Source organism: Nannobrachium achirus (assembly GCF_963921795.1).
Source record: "Nannobrachium achirus genome assembly, chromosome: 6".
Taxonomy (NCBI): Eukaryota; Metazoa; Chordata; class Actinopteri; order Myctophiformes; family Myctophidae; genus Nannobrachium; species Nannobrachium achirus.
In genome coordinates this window covers 29,421,673-29,448,039 of record NC_137815.1, presented here as the reverse complement: position 1 = coordinate 29,448,039, position 26,367 = coordinate 29,421,673, and the positions used below count along the sequence as shown (strand labels likewise).

At 42.2% G+C, this 26,367-nt stretch overlaps 1 protein-coding gene across 2 annotated transcripts; it reads left to right on the top strand.

The window, feature by feature from the left end:
• Nucleotides 1–1,976: 1,976 nt before the first annotated feature.
• Nucleotides 1,977–25,242, top strand: dgkab (diacylglycerol kinase, alpha b; the record flags this gene model as incomplete). 2 transcript variants are annotated; one of them, XM_080728479.1, is made up of 23 exons in its annotated part: nucleotides 1,977–2,058; nucleotides 2,884–2,960; nucleotides 5,090–5,225; nucleotides 5,851–5,925; nucleotides 7,492–7,541; nucleotides 7,817–7,891; nucleotides 9,286–9,402; nucleotides 10,565–10,682; nucleotides 11,623–11,711; nucleotides 12,880–12,990; nucleotides 13,263–13,361; nucleotides 15,767–15,838; nucleotides 16,313–16,386; nucleotides 18,134–18,208; nucleotides 18,305–18,390; nucleotides 19,212–19,301; nucleotides 19,959–20,119; nucleotides 20,290–20,354; nucleotides 20,890–20,980; nucleotides 21,190–21,376; nucleotides 24,070–24,190; nucleotides 24,533–24,593; nucleotides 25,162–25,242. In XM_080728479.1, the coding sequence occupies exons 1-23, from the start codon at nucleotides 1,986–1,988 to the stop codon at nucleotides 25,240–25,242; spliced, it is 2,184 nt and encodes a 727-aa protein (XP_080584605.1). In that variant the 5' UTR covers nucleotides 1,977–1,985. The 2 variants fall into 2 exon arrangements, with proteins under 2 accessions (XP_080584605.1, XP_080584604.1); XM_080728478.1 differs by having other exon boundaries at nucleotides 5,090–5,249.
• Nucleotides 25,243–26,367: the final 1,125 nt, after the last annotated feature.

Sequence of the window (26,367 nt, the reverse complement as noted above, 5' to 3'; positions counted from 1 at the left end):
GTTTTCAACCTTTTCAGGCCGCGACCCCCAAAATAATCACCCCCCACCCTGAAGAGTACTATAAGAGTTGAAGCATTTTGTATAACACGGTAGCCTACTATTGTGAAATAGCAGATCTTCATGCTCACACATGCAGATCTGCTATTTTCACAATTTCTGCCTAATTCTGCCATAATTTGGGGACCCCCCCCTGGGTGTCCCGACCCACAAGTTGAGAACCACTGTATTAGGCTACCTTAAACTGGTGTGATGTTGAAATGGGCAAAAACTAAGTCTGTTACCTTACCTTTTTTGGTTTCATTTAATTTTCCAATGTCTGCCAAAAGTAAAACAACATTTTAGTTGTCTGTTGACCAGGAGCTCCCAGCTTCATATGATTGCATGACTCTCATCATCCAGGCCTGAAATTCATATTTCATAATGAATTGCATAGAAAACTATAGCTATTTATTAATTTACAGGTACAGTTACCAATATTTGTACAGAAGTCAGAGCCAAAAGTTCAATGCCGTCACTGGGCTGTTTGATCATGGGTATGGTGGTGAGTTGAGTTGGGTTAAGAATTCAGAATCAAAACAAAAGACTGTGGTGTTTAAAAACTTGTGTTGACAAGATCAAGGCTGAGGAGGACATGGTTAAATCAGTTTGGGAAGTGTGGGCGGGGCATTAAGGCCACTGTGGCCTCAGGGCATAGGATTTTAGAGGGGCAGAGCACCATAGAATGTCTGCTCACTAGTCACTGCTCCTAGAAGTTATATAGGATGGCTAAATGTAGACGACAATTTTCACTTATTATTATACCTTTATTGAAAGGATAAAGCCCTTGAGAGGTATCGTCTCGTTTTGGAGAGGGTCCTTATCACAAAAATACAGAGAATACGAATGGACAGAACAATACAAGAAATACATCCATGCATACATGATAAACAGAGACAACTTGACAAAAACAAAGGCTCTCCCGAAACTGGCCGCTCCCACCCCACCCGATCACCCACAAAATAACAGACTCATGAAAGCTAAATGAACAAAAGCAAAAACAACAAACCATGACATACATGCACATGCGGTAACATGCATTAAATGTAACATAGGCCTACCCATACAAATACACAGACATGCACATGCACCATATGATTCACAGGACGGCAAATAATTACCGGTATATACCATCTGCCCTGCCATCCCTGAGACACTAGGTCTAAAGACCCATTCCCACTGGGCGTGATAAAGATAAAGATAACGATAATTGTCTGACGTCATGACATGATAGTGCGGAAAGTGATCCAAACGCTATCGTTTGAGTACGGCTATCGTTGTCTTTATTGTTGTGGTGTGGATGCTGCCATTCACTTCAATTGAGAACGATATGTTTTTTATCTTTATCGCGCCCAGTGGGAATGGGCCTTAAGACAATAACTGAAGCACTGTGGGAATGTAGGTACCCGATATATTGTGAGGTGTGTATTATACCAGTGGTATGTGCAACTCTCTGGGAATGGAGACAAACCTGTTTGCTTGAGTCACAGTCAATGGGTTGTTTATTATCACTGGGGTCATCAAGGTTGTTAAACAACCTGTAGCCATTTAGCCTACTTACTTCCTCCTTGGAGTTATTTTAAACGGGTCACATCAAACAAAGATATCAGCTGTGCCAGTCGCAAAAGAGCTGCCGGCCTCCCTCTCCCAACACTCTACGAGGCGGCTACGCTAGCAGTTTTCATGTGAAGTTCAGGGACATAGTATTAGTAGCTAAATGTTGACGTGTTCTTTAAGGGTAAGTGTTGTATAATCGCAATATTACACTTGAGGGTGTGTGTTAGCATGATTATCGGCACTTGTGCGCTGCCTACGGAACTCACCTTTGGCTCGGCCTGCAGCATCGCAGGCGTTCCACACCCTCTTGTGTAATATTGCTTAATTATCACATTTACTTTAGTGTCACATCCTTGCCTTCTCTTCTGTCCGGGTGCAGATCGCTGGTCACCATGGCATCGTCTGGGGACATGGATGGCTCTCTGACTCCTGTGGATTTTATCCAGCTTCAGCAGTACATGGAATGTAAGTGTTACTTTATCATCATTGGGCGTTGGATGTGACTTCAAATCAATATCACAGATACAGGCCTTGACAGACACTAAGGGTTGAGCACCTGCCACTGGCAGGTAAATAAAACTTTTGGGCAGGTGGAGATTGCTTTCAGGTTTCCCGACAGGGCAAGTGCTGAAGTGTGAACCCATAGTCATATTCATAGCTATGTCGATATTTGGCATAAAAATTTAGGGTTGACATTTTTTATTTGCAGACCCAGAAAGAAAAGAAAATAAAAGTGTTAAATTGAACAGTAATTCAAAATCTATCTATCATTTTATAATGGATGATTGCCTGACTGCAAATGGGCATGACCTTTGGGCAAATAGAACATGACCTGTACTTGCCTGACGGGCAAGGACCTCTGAGACCTAAAGTGTCAACTGTAACTTTTGCTTCTATCGTGACTTTATTACTAATAGAATGGGAAGAAGGGGGTATCATACCCCCGCCCCCGCATGCCAACACATCACACTGCGACGCGTTGGCATGCTTAGATCTGCTGTTTTCAGAGCGCAACACATGAGCGCAACCAAACATAAATAAAATGCCATGTCTTTTAGTTGTACATGGATCTTTTCTCCACCACTAGCACTAGTCCTTCCCTAACATTGTATAGTTTTTATTTCTTGGCAAAATTGTCAGTATATTTAGTCTTAGTTTTAGTCATCGTAGATTTAGTTTAGTTTTCAACCAGTGAGAAAAGGTAGTCGACGAACATTTCTTTCCATAGTTTTAGTCTACGAAATGAACACAAATTTAATGTAACAACATGTTGAATGTTGTCCCTGACAGACAGCAGCATGAGAGTGAAAGATGTGATGAAGGAGTTTAACCCTGGCGGCCAGCTGATCCAGCACAGATTTGGAGAGGTAGAGTAAGAGAGAGAGAGAGTGTGTGTGTGTGTGTGTGTGTGTGTGTGTGTGTGTGTGTGTGTGTGTGTGTGTGTGTGTGTGTGTGTGTGTGTGTGTGTGTGTGTGTGTGTGTGTGTGCACGCGCGTGTGTGTGCTTGTGTGTGTGCTTGTGTGTCTTTATGACGTGTACACATTTCTTGTGTACACTGCCAGTTGGCCAAAGAAGTAACTACATATTGTTTTCACAGGATTTATATTTATATATTTTTTTAATATTTAACAATAATTTCATAATGATAGATAGATACCGTTATTATCTCGCCAGGGAAAATCTGTCGCCCAGAGGCGGCACAGCAGTTAAAGTTACAAAGGTAAGTTACAGGTAAAGAGTAAGAAAAAGTAAAAAAAAGTACTATTGAGTACAGCCAGGGTTTCCCTGGCTGTACTCAATAGCGTTCCCACAGTATTTTGCATAACAGGTTTACTGGTGAGCGTCCTCATATGCGTGACTTTATTAAAATAGCGTACCACCATTCCCCCGGAAATAAAACATTACACCACTGTGTAGAGCTGTACAAGGCAAAAAAAACAAAAAAACAAGAAGCATCAACAATACAGAGCAACGCGGTAAATGGAGGTAAAAACAAATAAAGTGTCCGTTGCAGTCAGTGCTTCAAGCGTCTCACTGTATCTTGCACTAAGAACCCCACCCTAGGAATGACATCAGAAGTCAAAGTCTTTGAAACAGTCTCATTGTAGATCCTCAAAGCAAAAGGCACAAAGGTCGGTCCCATCCTCTTTTACAGTACACTTTAAGACAGAATAAGACAGAATAAAGCCATAATAAGAAATAATGTGTTGGTAATTAGAGCTAATATATTTTATTAGACAGAAACAAAGACAGAATAGTATAAAGAGCGAATACATTCTCTGGCACCGTCACCTGCCGCGGAACTGCAGCGGCAGACACTGACGCACGACCGCTAGTTCGACCAGCAGTCGCACTGCATCGCCGGCGATAGGACCAGCAGTCCCGCCAGTAGGACCGGCGGCCGCCGCACGGACCGGCAGGTCCCGTAGCGGTAAACTGCCCGTCCGTGCGGTGGTGGCTGAGACAGAATAGCAGAAAGCGAATACATTATCTGGCACCGGCATCGCTGGTAACTGCCGCGGCAGCCACCACCGCACGGACGGGCAGTTTACCACTACGGGACCTGCCGGTCCGTGCGGCGGCCGCCGGTCCTACTGGCGGGACTGCTGGTCCTATCGCCGGCGATGCAGTGCGACTGCTGGTCGAACTAGCGGTCGTGCGGCAGTGTCTGCCGCTGCAGTTCCGCGGCAGGTGACGGTGCCAGAGAATGTATTCGCTCTTTCTACTATTCTGTCTTTGTTTCTGTCTAATAAAATATATTGGCTCTAATTACCAACACATTATTTCTTATTATGGCTTTATTCTGTCTTATTATGTCTTAAAGTGTACTGTAAAAGAGGATGGGACCCAAAGGTCTTTCCAAGTAACTCACACCTTCGCCCCGGGTAGGTGAGTCGTTTCCACTCTTAAGGTCTTTGCACACTGCTGCGTTTTTCGGGCCGAATATCAGGGTGAATTTCGGAGCGTGTGAATAAAAAAATCAACCTCACGTTATGTCAGTCACGTTTGCACACTACCGCCCGTTGCGCGCACCACTCGGTCCCTTGCTCTCTCTATCTCTCTCTCTCTCCTTGCCCTGAAAAACGCATTTCGCAACGAAAAACGCAGCAGTGTGCAACAAGCTTTACTCAGGTACCCTCTCTAGGTGGAATAATAATAATAACATATCACAAAGACAAAACATGAGGTCCCCACTGACACTGTACACAGAAAGAGCCAATGTCAGTGTCCAGATTGTCTTCTGAATATTTATGAGACTGATTTACTATACCATTATGACACTTTTAGTGGTTCTTAAACGTTTCATTTTCAAGAGTGTACAAATGGAACCAAATGGGCCCATTTGGTTCCATTTGTGCACTCCCGGAGTTACACATCATTTTGTCTACTCATTTTGTATGTCCATGGCAACAATATAATTTAAACTAAATGTCCACCACAAACCAGCATGGCGATTTATTTCCTGTCTTCCTCCTGTTCCTGTCTGTCCCCACAGCGCATCGACGCCGAGGGCTTCTGTCTCTTCCTGAAGACCTACCTGGAGGTGGACGACTTCCCCGCTGACTTCTGCCAGCGTCTGTACCAGTACTTCCAGGACCCCCATCTGAACCAACACAATGTCACCAACGATGGCTCACACCCAAGATATGATCAGGGTAAGGCGTTGATGTGTTCATATCCTCGCAGGGGTCTTCAATAACATTTTCAGGCCAAGGACCCCTTAGTTGAGAGAGAGATGAAGCAGGGACCTCCACAACCTTCTGATAGTTTCAATATACCGTAGTTTCATCGTTTGACAGCACAATCAGCCGATCTACAAGCTCACAACGCCTCGCAGCGCAAGGCTTTGTGAGCTTGTGAGTCCCGGACCCCCTGTTGAAGACCCCTGGTCATTAGTACACTGTTTACTGTTGGCATACTAGCTCCCAATCTGTCACAATATGCCATACAAGTCCGTGAGCTAGTAGGCCAACAATAAATGGTAATAAAGAAATCACCGGCGTATTGTGTCTAAAAATACATAATTAGTCACTTGTATGCATTGCATGCCCTCGTCCACTCAAATAAAAATCGGTAAAACCGCTGAAATGATAGAAAGCAGTAAATAAAAATATTTTAACACCCATCTTTCTTTGCTCGAAGTACTATCTAAATTCTAAAACACGAACCTTTGTTGTAAAAAACAAAAACAAAAAAACAAAGTTGTCCTTTAAAGAAAACCCTTACCAGCAACTGTCATTATTTGTATTCTTTCAGGTGGGATTGTTCTCCGTGACGTGAGCTGTTACTTCTCTGTGCTGGAGGACGGCCAGCCTCGAGACAAGCTAGAATGTGAGTCCTATCTAGACTACTGTATCTACGTACAGTATATCTACGTCAGGTGCCTGCCATGACGCAAGTCCAAAGCTGTATCTGACAGAGAAGAAATACAATTGTGATTAAAACAAATAGGAGAGTGTACTCACAATTCAGGAACTGAAAGCACTCTTGTATCTGTTTTGAATTTTTTGATTGAAGTTTCAAGAACCAAGTTGTCATCCAATAGGTCAGGGGTGTCCAAAGTGCGGTCCGGGTGTCAAATGCGGTCCGAGGACAAATTTTATACGGCCCGCGGCTTCATTCCTAAATTGTATTTTAAACGGCCCTCCAGCGCCGTCAAAATTGTTCCCTGTTGTCTCATTCTGAAGGGGTCAATGAAAAGCTATTTTATTATACTATATTTATACCTTGCACTTCTGGTTACATTTGGTAATGTGGAATAAGGCTGACTTAATTGGGTTTTGTTCAGAGCACGCACATGACAAAAGACCATTGATATCAAATATTGATGATGATAGTTAAAGAAAATCTTTTAACTGTGATATGTGACCTTATTATGGTCTGAACGAAAGTACATTATGTCAGGAGATGTAGTCAGCCCGCGTGTTTTTAAATCTTTTCTAATGTGGCCCCCTTTGAAAAATGACACCCCTGCAATAGGTGACCTGGATACTCCCTGGAGGGGAACAGGAGAGCTGAAAGAGCCCGAGATTGGGACTGGAGCCACTTGGGAGGATCAGATGGACTTTGGGGAACTTGGTCTTACCAGTAAATTAAAGCTCTGAGATTTTGGGTTGCCCAGTAATAGTGTTAAAATACATAATATATGTCTATATTAAATACCAGCTATGTTGGGGGAAAAAACTATTTGCATGCGGGTATCACTGTTGAGAGATTTTGCCTGTTAATGATCCCATTATACATGTAAGCAAATGGACCCGTTCCATTTGTACACTCTGAGTTATGGTTGTCCTTGAAATTAAAACCGTTTCCGGTTCCTCAATGTTGGAATCGGTTCCTTAGTTTCCTCCGGAACTTGAGGCTGAGAACTAAGGGTGTAGCGATACATTCTAACAGCGATTAGACTCAGAGTACACACATTCATTGATAAACCAAGTGTAGCGATGAATTCAATATGATTATTTGCATTGCAAAACCATTCGATACGATACAAATTTAAACTACACAATATTCAAATTGACGCAGTAAAGCTGGTTGCACACTGCACTGCGTTCTTTCGTTGCGATTAGGAAATCCGAAATCCTCGAAAGCATTTTTCAGGCCAAGGGGAGAGAGAGAAGAGAGAGAGAGCAAGGGACCCAGTGGAGACGAAAAATCAGAAAAAATTTACCCAGGTCCGAAAATAAATACTAAACGGGCGGCAGTGTGCAAACGTGATTGTCATAACGTGAGGGTGATTTTTTTATTTGCGCGCTCCGAAATTCACTCCGATATTCGGCCCGAAAAACGCAGCAGTGTGCAACGACCTTTACTGTATCTTTACACTTCTACCGAGAACGTAATGAGAAAAGGGACGTACCACCACGGGCATAATGATGATTATTTTTGTGATTTCAGTTACTTTCAAACTTTATGACAAAGACGGCAATGGACTCCTCGACAGCACTGTGAGTGATGGCCATTGGCTAATTTTTTTTGTACGTGTCAAACTAGTGTACAGTATGTACAAACATGTACACATTATTGTTGCAGTTTTCTTTTCTTTATATAAATATTTATATTTATTTCTTTTTCTCTGTATGCTATTTACGCATAGATGTTCATAAAGGAGATGTGAAGATGTACTAATTGTGCATCCCAAATATGGCCTTAACTTAATGAACTTTAATGTAGAATACTGTATGAATGTAATCGTAACGTTACTTTTCTTTTTCTCGATTAGGAGGTGGATCGCATTATCAACCAGATGATGCTGGCTGCAGACTATCTGGGCTGGGATGTCTCCGAACTCAGGCCGGTAGGAACATACTTTTTTATGCCTTCTTATTACATAATGAATAAGGGATAATGTCCGCACACGATATAATGCTCTCCCGTCTTTTCTTTTTTATTTTCAACCAACAAACAACGTTTTCGTCCAGCAGGGCTTTTACTTAAAGGAGTGGAGACACCGGCCGAAAATTAACATTATGATACAGTAGGTCACGTGGTGTTTCTTCAAACAGTCTGAAAAGGAGGCGGGGTCGTATCAGTTAGTAGTGAATGTATACTTCGTCCGTCGTGCGGTGCCGCGCAATGTATACTTCGTCCGTCGTGCGGTGCCGTGCACAACCTTGTTGTTAGCGTGTAGCGCGGCTAGCGCTGCACCGCACGGCTATTTGCGAGAGCTACACACACACACACACACGCGCACGCGAAAGCACACACACACACACACACACACACACACACACACACACACACACAGGCTACACACACACAGAGTGTATGAGCCGCGGACCTCCTCTGCGGAGGAGGAGGAGGAGGAGGAGGAGATCGCTGGTCCCTCGTTCTACGGTTGCTCCGGTGTCCCGGGTGCTCCAGTCAGGTTAGGGCAAGAGACAGCAGGGTATGGCCGACAAAACCGTCGCATAGACGGGGAGAAGCGTGTTGACCCTCGTACACCTTTTTTGACACCTTTTTTGAAGAAGACATGTACTTTTTTATCGGTCTAACCATTGATTTTATAGCGAATGCTATATCATTTTTACCCCTAGAACTGATAGTATTAAAGTTGGTTTAGAAAGTCGGAAAGACACCTCGGACAGCTTTTTTTGGGGCAGTTTCAAAAGATAATGATATGGATAATCGACTCCGCCCCTCCCCCCATATTAGCCCAATCAAATTAATTTATTTCGGTTACTGTACAGAAAGTACTACTTTCAGTACAGTAACTACAATAAATTAATTTGATTGGGTCATTTAACATGGGGGTACATGACATCATTAAAAAATTGGCTAATTTGATAGCCATAATTAGCTGTTTTGACCGTGTCACGCCCCCTTTAAGTAAAACTATCAATAACGCAACACACTCGTCACACCTCATGTCACACTTTTAGTCTACCTATGAGGGTGGATTCTGCCAATGCATTTCAATGGGTATGGAGCGGTTTGCTGCCATTTGCAGATTTCTGCCCTCATAGTATGAATAAACATGCGGTGTGACCGTGCCCTTACTAGGTAAAAGTCCGCAATTCAAAATGTACTTGAGTAAAAGTCAAAAGGTACCATACAAATGGATAATTTAACATTGAGGATTTTAATGTGAATGTACGGAAGTACCTGAAAAAGGTCTCGTATCACATACCAGGGAGGGAAAGTCAGTGTTATAATTGCACCATAATTAGTTGTTTGTTTTTCACTGGCCAGGTGCTGAAGGACATGATGATCAAGATGGACGTGGACAGCAGCGGGACGGTCACCCTGGAGGAGTGGCTGAAGGGAGGCATGAACAACATCCCTCTACTGGTGCTGCTGGGACTCAAGGTCAGAGAAACCCATTTAGGCCTAGAATTATTGAATGCTTTAACCAGTGAAAAATAGCAGATATACAAGCTCACAGCGCGGCACCGAGTGCCGCGCTGCGAGCTTGTAGATCTGCTATTTTTGAAAAAGTCATGAAAATGTGTGCGAATCTTTGAATATATGCATTTTCAAAGCGAAGGTTTGTAACTCAAATTTTGCTTCTGGGGGGGTCCCTGGAACTAAATATTTTGAGATGGGGGTCCGTGGCCAAATACATATCATGTTGGGGGTCCTTCACATGAAAAAGTTTGAGAACCACTGACATAGTAGTCTCTCAAGAACAGACTAACTGAGCTCCAGTTAAGTGAAAAGAACCTTTTCTTTGACGATGGCTGGCCATATTGCTGACCTAGAAACATAGGTTTTTCCAAAAACCTTAGAAGGATTTAAAAGACCCTTATAGAATCGGGTCAAAATTCAAATTTTCACGATTTTTCAAAAATAGCAGATCTACAAGCTCGCAGCGCGGCACTCGGTGCGGCGCTGTGAGCTTGTATATCTGCTATTTTTTAATAGTTAAAGCATAAAATATTGCGTAATAATGTGTTCAGGCCTAAATGGGTTAACATTTTTGACAGCACATTTTGATTTAGTTTTAGTCATAGTCTTTTGAATACAATGTCATTTAGTTTTAGTCATATTTTAGTAATCTGAATAGTTTGAGTCTAGTTTTAGTTGACTAGATCTACATTTGATTTTGTCTACTAAAATGTATTTTGGCTGGCCTTAATGGCGTCGTAATGACTGATTTTACACTTGGTTGCATGCTGAAAATAGCCGATCTTGTAGATCTGCTATTTTGAGAGCGTAACACACCTGAGCGCAACCAAACATAAAATGACTTGTCTTTTAGTTCTACTGGATCTCTTCTCCACTAGTCCCTCCCTGACATTTTAGTCTAGTTTCTATTTGTGAACAAAACTGTCAATATATTATTTAGTCTTAGAATCAAAGCTCAATTTTTATTTAGTTTTCCTCAATGAAAAAAGATAGTCGACGAACATTTTTCGTCATCGTTTTTGTTGACAAAATGAACACTGGTACATACACGAATAAACTGTTGATATTAACGTGCTATTTACTGCTTTCCTTTGATGACATTCTGATGTCTTTCCCCACACAGATGACAGAGCGGGACGGGCAGCACATCTGGAGGATGAAGCACTTCAACAAGCCCACCTACTGTGACGTGTGTCAGAGCATGCTGCTGGGCCTGGGCAAGCAGGGCCTCTGCTGTACCTGTAAGATCCACTGACTGGCCACTAGGGGGCGACCATGTAACTCCATGGTCAACACAGTGCCCAGAATAGTCTGTATTGTAGCCTACTGTACAGTACCCAGTAGGCTACATGCCCATAGTCTAGGGCAGTGGTTCTCACACTTTTTCATGTCAAGGACCCCCAAATTGGCACTTATCCCGTGGACCCCATTTGAAAAGATATACCAGGGTCCCCCATAAGAGAGGACTTTTTACGGCTCTAGCAGTGATTCTCAACCATTTTAATTTCATTGACATGAATTAGGCTACGGACCACCATTTAATGGCATTTCTATCTCTGGGCCCCCGATTTGTATTGTAAAATCAATGTTAATTTAACTCTGAGAGTGTTCAAATGGAAGCAAATGGACCCGTTAGTTAGGGTCCATTTGTTTCCATTTGTACACACTCTGCATATGCTAGGCTATGCACATGTATACGCACCATCAGGTGTTGCATACAGGCAACGACAGATTGACAAACGGGAGCCTCAGCGTTGAATTCAGACACAAAATGTGTCCTGGTTGATAAATTGAGCATGGTTACGGGAAAATAACTTGATAAACGTCTATGCAACCTTTGAAAAGAACTATTATTATTATTTTAACTGGCAAAAACTGGGACAATTTTGTACTAGTGAATGTTGAAAACTATGATATATTAGTGTTTTAGAGATATTTTTTGGGACATTGAAATCGGGACAATCCCAGGCCAAACCGGGACGTCTCAAATATCATGGCTGTTGTCTGAGCACTATTACTTTACAAACCATGAAAAAGGACAGATAGACAGACAGACAGGCAGACAGACAGACAGACAGACAGACAGACAGACAGACAGACAGATAATGTGTAACTTGTAAATGTGTGTTAAATGTCCAATTGCTGCTACACTAACACTACATATCATTGTTCTTTCTCCAGGCTGTAAGTATACTGTCCACAGCCAGTGTGCCAACAAGAACCCTGAACCATGTGCTCGCACCTTCGTCAAATCTAAAAAAGAGATCGGGGTGAGATGAATATAATCGTTGTGGGCTTAATTACAGGATTCCTCTTTTACTGGTAACTGGACTGTTCTGGGATAGCCGCTATCGCTCTAGATAAGGATCGAATGTCCGCTAAATACCTAAATTGTATTGTATTTTCCTAATGCATAGTTTCCTTTATGAACAACAGAGATAGCACACATTAGTGTTTTAGTATATTTGCATTCTGGAAAAAAAAAAAAATCACATCAGTTCTGTCCAAACACTCACAATTATGAGACAGACTAGCCTACACTCCACCAGAGCCCATTAGAGAGCATTAGTCTGAATCCAGAGGAACCATTAGTGTTTTTAAGTGCAGGTTATGACCCTTACTGACCACTTAGCAGTGGTGTAAAGTAACTAGGTACATTTACTCAAGTACTGTACTTAAGTACAGATTTACTTTTACTTTGCCGGTGTATTTCCAATTTTCTGTACTTTACTTCTACTCCACTGCATCTCAGAGGCTAATATTATACTTTTATTCCACTAGAATTATTTGAAAACTTTAGTTACTAGTTACTTTGTAGATTTTGATTATTATTACAAAACATATACATTACCTGCTTCAGCCCTACCGGTATATGCTGTACATTTCAGCCATTTAGAAATAGACAATTTACAAGGTCACAATGCCAACACCTTTAGGGCCACGCTGTTTTTCTGGCCAACAGTCAAGTACAATCCCAGCATCCCAGATTGTAATCTAGAGATTGTAGTAAAATCACGGTGGTGGTTATGATACATATCTGGGAGTTTGGCTTCGAAAGCTATGAGTGAACCGAAGGTGATGCGTGTGGTGTAAAATATCTAAGTACATTTACTCAAGTTCCTTACTTAAGTACAATTTTGAGGTGTTTTTAGACTTTTTACCTTACTGGAGTAGTTTACATTTTCTATACTTTTACTTCTACTTGTTTTCTGTTTACTAAAAGGAAAGATGGGGAGACCCTTGAAAAACATAGCAATGATTAATGGAATACCGTAATATAGAGCTTTTTAACACTTATTTTAAACATGATGATGCCAAGCAACGGTAAAATATGATCAACACATACTGTTTCTTTCTGGTGTTCGTGTTCATGCAGTTTAGATTTCTATCATGTCCGTGCTAAGCCTATTCATCTGTGTCTCCCTGCCTGTGTCCCAGGTAGCGCTCCATGGCTGGATGCACGCTGACTGTAACGGCAACAAGTGTAATGTCTGCGACAAGAAGATCAAGGCTTTAGCAGGGAAGCACTGTGTGTGGTGCCATCGGATGGTGAGGATTGTGTTTGTTTATACTTGCATGCATGTGTGTGTGTGTGTGTGTGTGTGTGTGTGTGTGTGTGTGTGTGTGTGTGTGTGTGTGTGTGTGCGTGTGCGTGTGTGTGCGTGCGTGCGTGTGTGTGGAATATGAATGTAAATTCCCAGGGAAAACAGCGCCCTGTTTTGTTCCTTTTCGTTTGACAGAATCTGTTCTTGAGAGATTAGTACATAATAAGTGTATTAACTTTCTCTCTCTCTCTCTCTCTCTCTCTCTCTCTCTCTAAGCGTCACCATGACTGCGTTTCCTCCGGTTCGTCATCATGTGATTGTGGGTTGCTGAGAGATCACATACTCCCTCCATGGGCCATATATGCTGTCTCAAAGGTAAAACTAAAACTAAAAGCCATTCTCTGCTATAGTGTCAAATGATGTCACCAGTTAAAGGCATTTACTGTGCTTTTATATACACAGTCGGGTTAATTACTGTAAGTCCCTGCTGTGTGCCTTTGTTTCAGAGGCGTAATTTCAAAAAGAAATGGGGGTGGCAAAAAATGGGGGGGAGGTCAAGCGACGCGTTGAGAGCCTGTTGGATCAACTATTTTCACTATTTGTTTGGAGCCGAAAAGAGAAAATCTTTGAAAATGTTGGCCCTTTCCCTAAATGGGGATGCCACGTTGGAAATTAATAATAAATTAACAGTTGCATGTAATAAAACGCTTATGTAAATTATACATTTATAGATGAACAGGCATCTGATTGCGATGAAATCAGATGAATCTGCTTAAACAATTCAGAGTTGGGGACAATAGCATACTGTATGCATAAAATTACTGAATCTGAGCTTAAGGGGGTCTTTATACCAGGACGATTGGAAACGCTGCCGGTCTCGTTTTGGATTTATTACCCAAAAAACGTCGCGTTTACACCTTGTTGTTGGTTCGTTTTTCTGTGTTTATACTACAAGTTGACAACGCATGAATTCAAGCAAAATGTGTCATGTTCCCAGCCTACATAGGCCTATACTGTGTATTTACCCTTCAACTATAAAATATATATTGTTTTTAATGAGACATGCTTTGTAATTAGGCTATGCTCCCAAATCCATATTATTATCGTCTGTTCGCATATTCAATGAGTCCCGCAAAAGGAGGTTTTTAGCGAGGTGAAGTGAAACACCAACAAAAGTCACCTGGAAGATGAAGGTCGGAACATTTATAGCCTATGGAGCATATTTCTGGACATTATCTACGGGGATGGGCTATATTAAGTGAGTTCTGTCTTCTATCTGCAACACAGAAGTATAACGCACCATGCGAGGCAACTAACGGAGTAGGCTAGCCTACAGAGGCACATATGGGTATGGTAGTCTACCATACCTTGATTACAAGGGAAAATAATAAAATGTACTTCTTAAAATAAATTCATCATGCCTGTTGCTAAGTATTGGCAACATGACTGTCTTGCATGCGTGCCTTGCACGTGCAAGACCAGACAACAGTCATGTTGCCATACCTTAGCTCTTACTGAACTGACGCACTGCACTGGGATGCGGCGCAATGGAGGATGATGTGCCGTCGCCGTCGCAAAATAAACTAACGGAATAAATTAATGAACTGACGCCATACGCCACTGGCAGTCTGTTATTTCACTGGAAGTCACAATCATAGCCTTCCGTTATGGCTTTAAGTAAATTGCCTAGTTTGGAAGCAACATGCGTGCTTTAAGAGGAGGCTAGACGCACTGGAGAGAAAAAGCGACATGATTTCTTTGACTGGAGGAGAGGGAGCGAGGATATGGAGGAAGTTTTTGTGATGGTCTCTGACTGACTGGACAGTTATGTTTAGTCTGTCTGTCTGTCTGTCTGTCTGTCTGTCTGTCTGTCTGTCTGTCTGTCTGTCTGTCTGTGTCTGTCTGTCTGTCTGTCAGCAAGACTCAGCATATTACAATAACTCACTCATTACCTGAAGTCCGCTGCGTCTGTGATGTGGCGCGGTGCATGAAGAATTAATCCAGTATTTTTTGGTGAGAAGTTGAAAAAGGGGGACGCAAAATAGTCATTAATCATTGGTTTGCTTTGCTAGAATGGAATACCATAGCCTAATGGTTTAATTTAACTTTGCGGAGAGGAGAGCTGTTGCAACTCCGACAGGCCAGCTAGGGTACCAGCCCAGGTGCGACGACTTGTGCGTAATTAGACATTTTTAAAAGGCTTTCATATAGACTACTCCTGACATTTTTCAAATGAGGTTTGTGCTAATAGATCACTGGGCTATTTTCTGGGTTTTAATTAGGCCTACAACAACACAAATAATAATAATACATTTTCGGTTAGTCTGACAGACTGACACTTATATGCAGCAGGGGAAGGGGAGCAGAGGAGGGGGTGCTATGACATCATCGCACTCTCCCTCACGGCCGAATTCCGATATTACACCGTTGCGAAACTGATGCGAAACCACAGAAATGCACTTTCAGAGCCGAATTCGGAAAAGTATCGGTTAGGGTCATGAAACCGCGTCTCCGTGTGTCAAAATGGCCGAATCAATAGTAAAAACTATCGTCTACAAAAAAATCGACCTCATGTAATGACCCCCTCAGAGCCGAATTCGGAAAAGTATCGGTTAGGGTCATGAAACCGCGTCTCCGTGTGTCAAAATGGCCGAATCAATAGTAAAAACTATCGTCTACAAAAGAATCGACCTCATGTAATGACCCCCTAAATGTGAACGCTAATCCCCTGTTGCCCCAAATTACATCCCTGCTCTTGTTTCACTGTGTGTCTGCTCCAGGAGAACAGTGAGCCGGGGTCACCAGAGGACACCAGCCTGTTGAATGTCACCCCCGATGGACACATCCTACAGGTATGTGTGTGTGGTGCACGCTTCATTTTGTCAGACAATTTTGATGTAGTTTTAGTTATAGTTTAAAGAGTGTGTGTGTGTGCGTGTGCGTGTGCGTGCGCGCGCGCGGACGTGGTCATATCTTTTGAAGGAAACCAGCTCATTCAAATAATTGACCTTGCATGTCCTTCATGCAAATCTATCAACGTCTGCATAGATCTCACTATAGGGGGGATGGTTACGCTCATGGAAAACTTGCTTTGGATAGTTGTGCAAACACAAAGGAGGGAGGGAGCGCACACCAGTGTTGAGGAGGAGGAGGCCGCACAACTCTTAGCCACGATGCAAAAATGTTAGACTTGGACTGCTTTAAACATTATTTCATGCTTTAGCTATAAAAAAGATATGCAAGCTCACAGCACGGCACTGAGTGCCGTGCTGTGAGCTTGTTTATCTTTTGTATATCTTTAAATTCAACCATGTTTTTCTCTTCAGATTGTACCGGTACCAGACACACATCCGCTGCTGGTGTTTGTAAACCCAAAGAGTGGAGGAAAGCAGGGTCAGAGGTGATTGATTGATTGATTGATGTCTTTATTGATCATTAAGTAAAATCACATGTCACATACATACGTCTGTAACAAACATCTGAGCCACCATAATCAACAGGACAACACACAAAAAGAAAAAAAAACGTACAGCTTGTTTCCATTGCAGTCCCTCAGTATGAGGTGTGTGTGATGCGTGGTGTTGTTGGATGCGATGTGAGATGCGATGTATAGATGATGTGAGCAAGTGTCTGAGTGAATGCGTGGGTGTACCTGCTACTCAAAGTGTGTGTGTGTGTGCGTGTGTGCGTGTGTGTGTGCGCATGTGTGTGCGCATGTGTGTGTGCGTGTGTGTGTATGTACTGTATCGGTGGGTAGGGGGGTTGCCGCAGTGTAGATAATATCAGGACTATTGAGATATGACATTTCCATGTCTATTTTTACTAATAAGATTACGTTCTATGTTCTATTCTACGAGCTCGTAGATCTGCTGTTTTCAGTATTTTTGCACGACACCGTTAAAATAATGTTTAAGTGGTTAAGCAATTCGTTGCTATAAAAAAATATGAAGTATAAAATATATTTAAAAAACACGCTTGATTATACCATTAATCAAAAACTTAATTTATAGAATAAACACTGAGGAAATAATGGAGTTGCCAGAACTTGCCACCCTTCTTCATTGGTAATATTTATAGAATAGAGTTAATTTGCACAAATGCATAGGAACTCTTGGAGCTCAGCTCCCACGGTCACCATTTAAAAAGACAGAAAATACAGACAAGGCACTAGTGGAATTCAGGGCACCCGCTGGCCTAAGGGCCATTTATAGTTACGTATGGTTGATTTTGTGTACGTTTGGGGGCGAGACAGTACGTACGGTAATTGCGTTGACATTCATACTACCGTACGGTCTCTGTGTAACAGGGTTCAATAAAGCAAGCCTATATGTACATACTATATCCACTAGATGGCACCCAAATGCATCTTCCCAATGAGCAAATGCTACATGCTACATACATAGCGCCTACATTGTTGACAGAGAGGTTTATAGACACCCTTGGAGGATACACTCGGATTGAACGACACTAACCATCGGCGCTAGTCACCGCCGACAGTTAATGAGCCACGGTAGCCACCCAAACCGACCCAAAACCAAAAAAATCGCGTGCACGGGAGTGGAGAGAGACGCATTCGAGAGAGCCCAGCTGGTAGAGAGCACTGATTAGGCTGACATGCGGGTCTGCGTCCTGGCCTGTTCACTGTTCAGCGTGTACTTGTGATTTTTTTTTTTTTTTTTTTTTACTTCCTCCTACGAAATGGATACAAGAAAAAAAGACGAAACATTTCTCCCTCTACTGCCCCCACGGTTGACACAAGTTCGCCACGGGTAGTTCATGTGTACGTACGTTCTTATCGGTTTTTATCCGTCGGGTTGAGTGTTGTCCGTAAGGTTACGGAGACAATCAATTACGTCCGGACGGCCGGAGGAACCGGATTAAATCACTCTCCCTTCCGTTTCTTGTGTATTCCTGCGGTCCTTAAGTACTACTATGCATGGTACTCTACTGGTCTAGGCTTATACCACATACAGTAGGCATTGCCACATAGGCATTGATGCCTGACGGGGTCGCCGGTTCGATTCCCGATCCGGACGACCTTTGCCGCATGTCACAACCCATCTCTCCCCCCTGTCCTATCAAATAAAGGCATAAAAGCCCCCAAAAAACAGTGCAATTCATCTGTGATGATTTTCTGTGTCTAACAGAGTGCTAAGGAAGTTCCACTCCTTGCTGAACCCACGACAAGTCTACAATCTGTCCAACGGAGGCCCTGCGCCAGGGTACTTCATTTATTCATTTATTTGTATTAGTTACGTAAATATGACGTTGAATTTAGCTTCGCCTCTCTAAAATGTATGTTGTACTTCTTATTCTAGACTGCACTTTTTCCGCAACCTACAAGAATACAGAATCTTGGTGTGCGGAGGCGACGGCACTGTTGGTTGGATCCTGGATGCCATAGGTAACAGTACAAACTCTTATTTCATCTGAAAGATGTAATCTGAAGACTCACCTCTTCAGACTCCACCTCAGCCCTTAGCCCTACTATTCCACAATCCCCGAATGCTATAGAGAGTCTGGAACTACAGCAGCAATATATATTCTTAGATGATTTTTATTTATATTAGGATAAATGTGCTCAACTGTAAAAACGAAATGGAAGTGGGGAAGAGGCTTCACATCCGGTTTATCGTGGTCAACAGTCTGGTGACGCGAGACTACACTTGACCATTTGGCCTTGACGACCTTGCAGGCTTATGCAAAGGTTAAAGGCTTATGCAAAGGCTATACATTGTCATTTAGATAGCATGTTATGTAGACTGATGCCTGTAGACCTGTAGACCTTTTGTTTTAATACTCTACTGTTTAGACTGATTATGGGTTATTGGTTTACCTATGATGCTAGATTACTATTTCTATGCATTTGATGTATTACCTTGTTTTTACCTTTGATGACTGTGAGTCGCTCTGGATTAAGAGTGTCTTAAATGCCTAAATCAGGGGTCTTCAACAGGGGGTCCGGGACCCCTGGGGGGTCCTCAGAGTTACTACAGGGGGTCCTGCAAATCATTGTGTAATAAAGACCTTTGAAACATGAATCCAAAATACACTGATGATTGTGCTGTCAAACGATGAAACTAGATGGATTCTATGAAAAGGTTGTGTGGTTGCCTGCTTCATCTCTCTCTCAACTAAGGGGTCCTCGGACTGAAAACGTTGAAGACCGCCTGGCCTAAATTGTTTATAACTGTATTTTCCATGGATTTTACACCACGTTTTCAGACAAAGCAGACCTGGCTGTGCATCCTCCAGTGGCTGTGCTTCCTCTTGGCACGGGGAACGACCTGGCCCGCTGTCTGCGCTGGGGAGGAGGTAAAGGCTACTTTATGCTTTGGTGCAAAACGGTGTCGAGTGCCATGTCATAATGAGTCAATTCAATTCAATTCAAGGGAGCTTTATTGGCATGAGAAAACACATGTAAGAGTCTTTGAAAGGGTTTTGTGTATAATCCAGAGACGTGCTGGCCATTGGGAAAAGCGGGACAACTCCCGAACGGCCGGTTCATTCCTGGCCGGACCAGGCCGGCCATTAGGAAAAAAAGTTAAATAAAACGTCGGCCTTCGTTCCATTTTGGGGGCTTAGGCGGCCAACAAAGTAAATCGTCACTGTCGGGCAGTAACCTTGTATCTCCGAGTTTCAAATGTGTAAATTTTTTCGCAAAGAAAAGCCCTGCTTCATCATACAAGGCCGTCTCACAAAAGTAGTGTTTTCACTAGTTTAAATCATTTTTAAAATGATAAATACAAAACAAACGGTTTTGGACATACAAGGTTTCCACCCGACAACGACGAAATATAACTCATGTAATTGGCCCACTGGCTTGTCACTTGTCATGATCTGAAATGGCAAATCTTTGAGTAGCAGCAGCGCTATGGAGAGCCTCCATAGCCTCTCCAACTCTTTTTCCCGGGCTGAATCAGGGGCCCAGCATGTTCCTGGTATAATCCCTGTCCTGTTGTGCCGTTGAAGGATACGAGGGCTCGGACGTGAAGGATGTCCTGAAGGAGGTCGAAGGCAGTGAGTTGGTGCCCATGGACCGCTGGAGCATCCAGGTGATACCTCTGGACCCCGAGGAGAAAGGAGACCCAGTGCCTTACGAGATCATCAACAACTACTTCTCTATCGGAGTGGTGAGTCTTGTGTACAAATACTATATGAGGATGATAATAATGATACACTAAAACATATTAGGAAGACTAGAACTATGATGTTATCTAACCTTTTACTGTAAATGATGTGGTTGTGTTGTGAAAAGGTCATCTGGTTAATTAACGTGTGTTATTTTGCCTTTCTTTGACAGGATGCTTCGATCGCCCACCGCTTTCACTCCATGAGAGAGAAGCACCCTCAGAGGTTTAATAGCAGGTGAGAGGGATTTCAAAGCTCATTGGTCTGCTTAGAGCATACATGGGCAACTGGCTGCCCGGGGGCCACATGCGGCCCCCACCTTCGCTTAATGTGGCCCGTGGGTTAATACTGGAATACTGATGTATTATTGATTTCAGCTGTTACAATTCCAAACATGACTTGCTTTAATTCTATAATTCTATTTAAGTCTATAGTAGTATTCAAATGTTTTTTTTATTTTTTTATGTCCAATGTAGGTATTTGTATTTAGGTTCATAGAGTCAACATGAATATATAAATGTGTTTGAAATGAAATCAAAATGTTACATTTCAGGATTCCAGTTAAAAAATAACAAAAAATGTATTCAGGATTCCAATTCAAAAGAAGCAAAAATAGACGATCTACAAGCTCAAATGAGCTTGTAGATCTGCTATTTTTGCCTCCTTACTTACTTAACAAAGCTGACAGATGTCAAGCAATTAAATAGAAGATCATAGTTAATTCACCTAGCTTTTATCTGTTTTTCTTTTCTTATTTCTTGTTTTGTTTCAGAATGAAGAACAAACTTTGGTATTTTGAGTTCGCCACTTCTGAGACCATCTCTTCCTCTTGCAAGAAGCTGAAGGAGTGTCTCACCATTGAGGTGAACCCTGTAGACTTGCAGATTCAGTCTTAATATAGTATATGTATATGAAAAATACATGTACATATATATATATATATATATATATGTATATATTTTTGTTTTAATTAATACAAATCTACAGTATCTTTACAAGAATTCAGATCCTGTAGAAGTGTATTGCTCAGTCTACTAATACAGTATGCTTCTATATTATTCTTCCCCCTCAGTGCTGTGGTAAACCTGTTGACCTGAGCGCTCTCTCTCTGGAGGGCATCGCTGTCCTCAACATACCCAGCATGCACGGCGGCTCCAACCTCTGGGGTGAAGCCAAGAAGGACAGGTCAAGCGTGTCGGAGGAAAGGTCATCTCCTGAGGTCACAACCGACTCCGAGCTTCTCAAGACCATCTCACAAGGTGAGCCTCGTAGTTTTGCTTTAATCATTACTTAATGTCTAGGTGGTGCACACCTGCCATGGACCCCTTAGCTGAGAGAGAGAGATGAAGCGGGAACCCCCTACATCAGGGTTCCCCAATAGGCGGCCCGTGGGCCATTTGCGGCCCGCGGGGGCTACTGTCTGGCCCCCACCAACCCCAGTAATAATGGTGGTATAAGAGCAGCAACAACACTAGTATATTGTCGTTGTCGGGGGGAAACCTCTCATCTCCAAATTTGTACGTTCTTTCCCAAAGTAAAGCCCTGCTTCATCATACAAGGCCGTCGCACAAAAGTAGTGAAAACAGCTGATCTACAAGCACACAACGCCTCGCGATGCGAGGCGTTGTGTGCTTGTAGACCAGCTGTTTTCACTAGTTTAAATCATTCTTAAAATGATAAATGCAAAACAAACGGTTTTGGACATACAAGATTTTCACCCGACAACATCAATATCTGAACTGTCGCTGGAGTAGCGGGAACGCCACCGTCGCCCCCTGCAAGGTTGTGGCCCTCGGCTTGGTACCCTAGACATAATTCGGCCCTTGGGGAAAACTAATTGGGGAACCCTGCCCTACATGTTGGATTCATGTTAACTCTTTTGCCGCCGTACGAACGCTTGTTTATTTTTTCACGCGGCGCGACGCCGAGTAAACCAAAGGCGAGTCCAAATCCAGGGGACAACAGCGCTCTAAGCTTTTACCAAGAAGGAAAATGACGTCGCTATATATCAGCAGAAGAGTGGTTTCCTGTTCCATTTCCATGTGAGACTTTATCTCAAACGTGATAAAGCATTTGCTGCTGACTGGGGTTTCTACACACACAAGGCCTTTTTGATTTACTCGCTGATGATGAACGCTATAATAGGATTGAAACATGCTGGATATTATATTTGTGACACTGTGAGCTTGTACGTCTGCTATTTCTTTACATGCGAGCTTGTGTACACTGTGAGCTTGTACATCTGCTATCTTTTACATGTGAGCTTGTGTACACTGTGAGCTTGTACATCTGCTATTTTTGAGAACCACTGTTCTCACTGTTTGTTTGTTTTAGTTTTTTTTAGTTTTTAGTGTTTTAGTTTAAACCTGTGTTGCTACAGTACAGTATATAATTATGTACAGTATATAGCTAAAATCTGCATTTGTAACGACATTTTAACCGGAACTGGTCAGTGGTCAGCCAGGACATGGTCCAGCTACCACTGCCAAGGCACTTAGAACTGTCAGTGCCTCCTGAAGTGCCAAGCAGAAGGACCCATTTCAATGGGAATTAAGTGTTTATTTATTTTATTTTATTTTATTCATTTATTTATTTTTGTAGAAAAAAAATTGCAAATGGCAGCAAACCGCTCCGTTTCAATTGAAATGCATTGGCAGATTCAGCCCTCATAGGTACAGGGTTCCCACGGTCATGAAATTCCTGGAAATATTTTGAAATTAGAAAGATATTTTTCCAGTACTGGAAAGGTTTTGGAATTTATCAAGGGTCCTGGAAGATCCTGGAAAAAATAGCTATGCATTGTCTTTGGTTATTGATTTTGTTAATACCTCTGAAATGACAAATTAAACATGGGCCAAATTGTCAAATATTAGAGGCAGAAATTGTGAAAATAGCCGCTCGCAACGCGAGGCGTTGTGAGCATGTAGATCTGCTATTTTCACAATAGAACAGTGTTATACAAAATTCCTCAACTCTTAGTGCTCGTCAGGGTGCCGGGTCCCCAGTTAAAACATGATTATTTCAGGGGTCACAGCCTGAAAAGGTTGAGAACCACTGGCATACACTACCTGTCTTTGGGCATTGTGAATAGGAGTAAGCAACCTGTTATTGAGCTGAATTGTTGTTATATAGTCCTGGAAATTGGGTTAAATATTCTGGAAAAGTTTTGGAAATTAATTGGTAAAAATGTGTGGGAAACCTGTAGGTAGAATAAAAGTGCAGTGTGACCGTGCCCTTAAAAAGTTATGTTTTGATTCAGGTTTTTAAAAGCATGGGTAGATTGCGGGGCTCTCTAGCGTTCGGGGAGGGCAGGGCATTCCACTGGCAGGCATGGGGGCAGAGAACTGTGAGAGCTCTCCTCCCAGTTCCAAACACATGAACCCGTTGAACTGTGAAAGATATGCAGTAGTAACATCTGACACTCGTCAATCTGACCAGCATGTCACGTTGTACATGTATCATGTTGTTCATGTTTCAAGGATGTCACACTCAAATACACAGTGGGCCAAAATAAAACAATTGGTACGAGTCGAGGGCCGGACTGGTTCAATGTTTATTTAAAACACATTGAAATGATTGCACATGTTGAACGAGTTGTCACGATTGAATAAGTAAAAGTGCAAGACAGTGAAAACGTTTTTCAAAAGTAATTTTCCTATTCCTTCAAAAATCAAATACAAGTGTGTCCCTTAATAGCAAGATAAATTCAAAAATGAAAATGCATCATTAAAGCTCAATTTGCTGCTCTATGATCCTCACCAATCACTGTTTTCATATACTTAAATGAGTAAGTAAATCAATCAACTGCATTAATTTCTTATGGCTCTAACTGCAACTTTTCCCATTTCCATTCAACTGGAAAAAAATAATAATAATAACAATAATAGTAATAATGCAGGAATTACTTAAGTAATTCTACTCATCCCTATTTGTTTGTTCTGTGTCTCTCCAGATATAAGTGATAAGCGTCTGGAGGTGGTGGGGCTGGAAGGGGCCATAGAGATGGGTCAGATTTACACTGGACTGAAGAGCGCAGGACGCAGACTGGCACAGACCTCTCAAATTACCATCAGGTTCAGGAAATATTCTGCTTATATCGCACACACGCACGCACGCACGCACACACACACACACACACACACACACACACACAGCTTGTAGATCGGATATTTTAAGATTTAAATACATTTTTGAAAACCTTTTTTGAGGACAAGGAAAAATGGTCCTTACGATGTAATTTGGTCTTCACAAGTATGGTAATGCAAGTACACACACACACACACACACACACACACACACAGACACACACACACACACACACACACACACACACACACACACACACACACACACACACAAACACACACAGTTAAATGGTAGCGTTAACTCTCCACCTGTCTTGTCTCCATGTGTAGGACACACAAAGCGCTGGCCATGCAGATTGACGGAGAGCCCTGGATGCAGCCTGCCTGCACGGTAAGAGCTGTTAGTGACAAAGCCGCTCGCCCAATCAAACCATCCGTCCAGTCAGAATTGTTCTGTGACATCCAATGTTAACAAGGCCCGTTATTAACCCATGCCAACCCACCATCCAATCATCAGAATAATCGCTATGAAGTTTCCAGTCAGAATGGCTGTTTATGAATCTATTATTATTTGCAATTATTCCAAACTGAACAGATGTTTATATATAGCCGTTACTGTACTTGAACAATGTACAGTTGTATGTTTTTGTAGAACCGCAGATCCAACCAATATGCCCATATCTCCATATATAGTACATGGATCTCCAATATGGTTATCAGGGATCTCCATATGGGTAACTGGTCCGATATATCCTCTGTGTGTTCTCACCCTTTAGGGCGAGGGTGCTTTTTGCGTGTCGTGATGAAGCCAGTATGGGGCATACTATAAGTTATTATATTAATTTGTTTATCTTTCTTTTTTTACTTTCACACAATTTGTCCTGAGCTTGTTTGATAACACCTTCATCCAGACATGTATAGTTTTTGTTTGATTTATTGTTTTATTCTTTTCTTCACAGATCCACATAACCCACAAGAATCAAGCCAACATGCTCATGGCTGCACCGGCCAAATCATCCGGCTTCTTTCACCTCAAGTAGAGCTGCTGGGATCCAGCGGTGACACCGTACACCTTCCTGTCAGTCAGCTGAGGAATCACTGCATGATGTACAGCGGGGCTGAGTGTGTGCCGTGGCCGTGGCACCCTAGGGTGCGTGACACAAGTCCAGGTGTGCCCCAGAATAGATTGATAATATATGGAATGTATCAATCACTTCAGTTTAACCACTTAGGCCCCATTTACACTGGCAGCCAAATCCAGCCTGAATCAGATCTTTGTCACATCCAGATTGGAATCCGATTGGTTTAAATGGTCACATGGAACAAATCAGATTCCAATCTGGATGTGACACAGATCTGAATCAGGCTGGATTTGGCTGCCAGTGTAAATAGGGCTGTAGACCCTATATGCTTAGTAAAACGGACCTGAGTTGCACTGTACTTTGTACGTTCCTTTTCGATCTCTTTGCCCAAAGTAGACGCTCTACAAGCTCACAGCGGTGTGAGCTTGTAGATCGTCTATTTTTGGTCAATATACCCAGCGAAATGGGATGCTGGGGTTCAAGACAAGTGGTTAAACGTAAGTTTACAGTTATTTTAAACGTGTCCTATAATGGAAACGGATGTTCTCTCAAGTTTTCCTCGTGACATACTGTATCTTTGGGTCAAAGATTTACATATTTACGTTACTGTTAATATGACATACAGTAAATGTAAGCTGCTATAAAATAACAATGTCCTTCAGGAAAAGGGTCTTTAGAGGGGTGACCTGAGATAAAACTGTTTGAGAACCACTGATGTACAGTATCCTATTTTTAAATTAAAGAGACATGCAAGCTTTGTCTTGAGTAAAAAACTAAATAAATATTGTTGTATTGCACAGTTTGTAATAATCCTACGGTAGAATATAGTATTTTGAAAGGTAGTACAATGTATTTCCTTCACAACTAATCTCATTCTTTACTATTTCGAAACCTCATCGCACGTGACCGCCCTGACAAACTGCAGGTCGGTAGGCTATACGAGAAACAACTGTTCTTAGTGCTAGAAAAATGAAAACTATTTTCCTTGTGCAATGAATGCACCTTGCTTCAGCAGGGTCCTTTATAGGAGCATAAGAAGTTATAGGAATAACTGCTAAACAGTAAAAAATCATTTTGAACTGA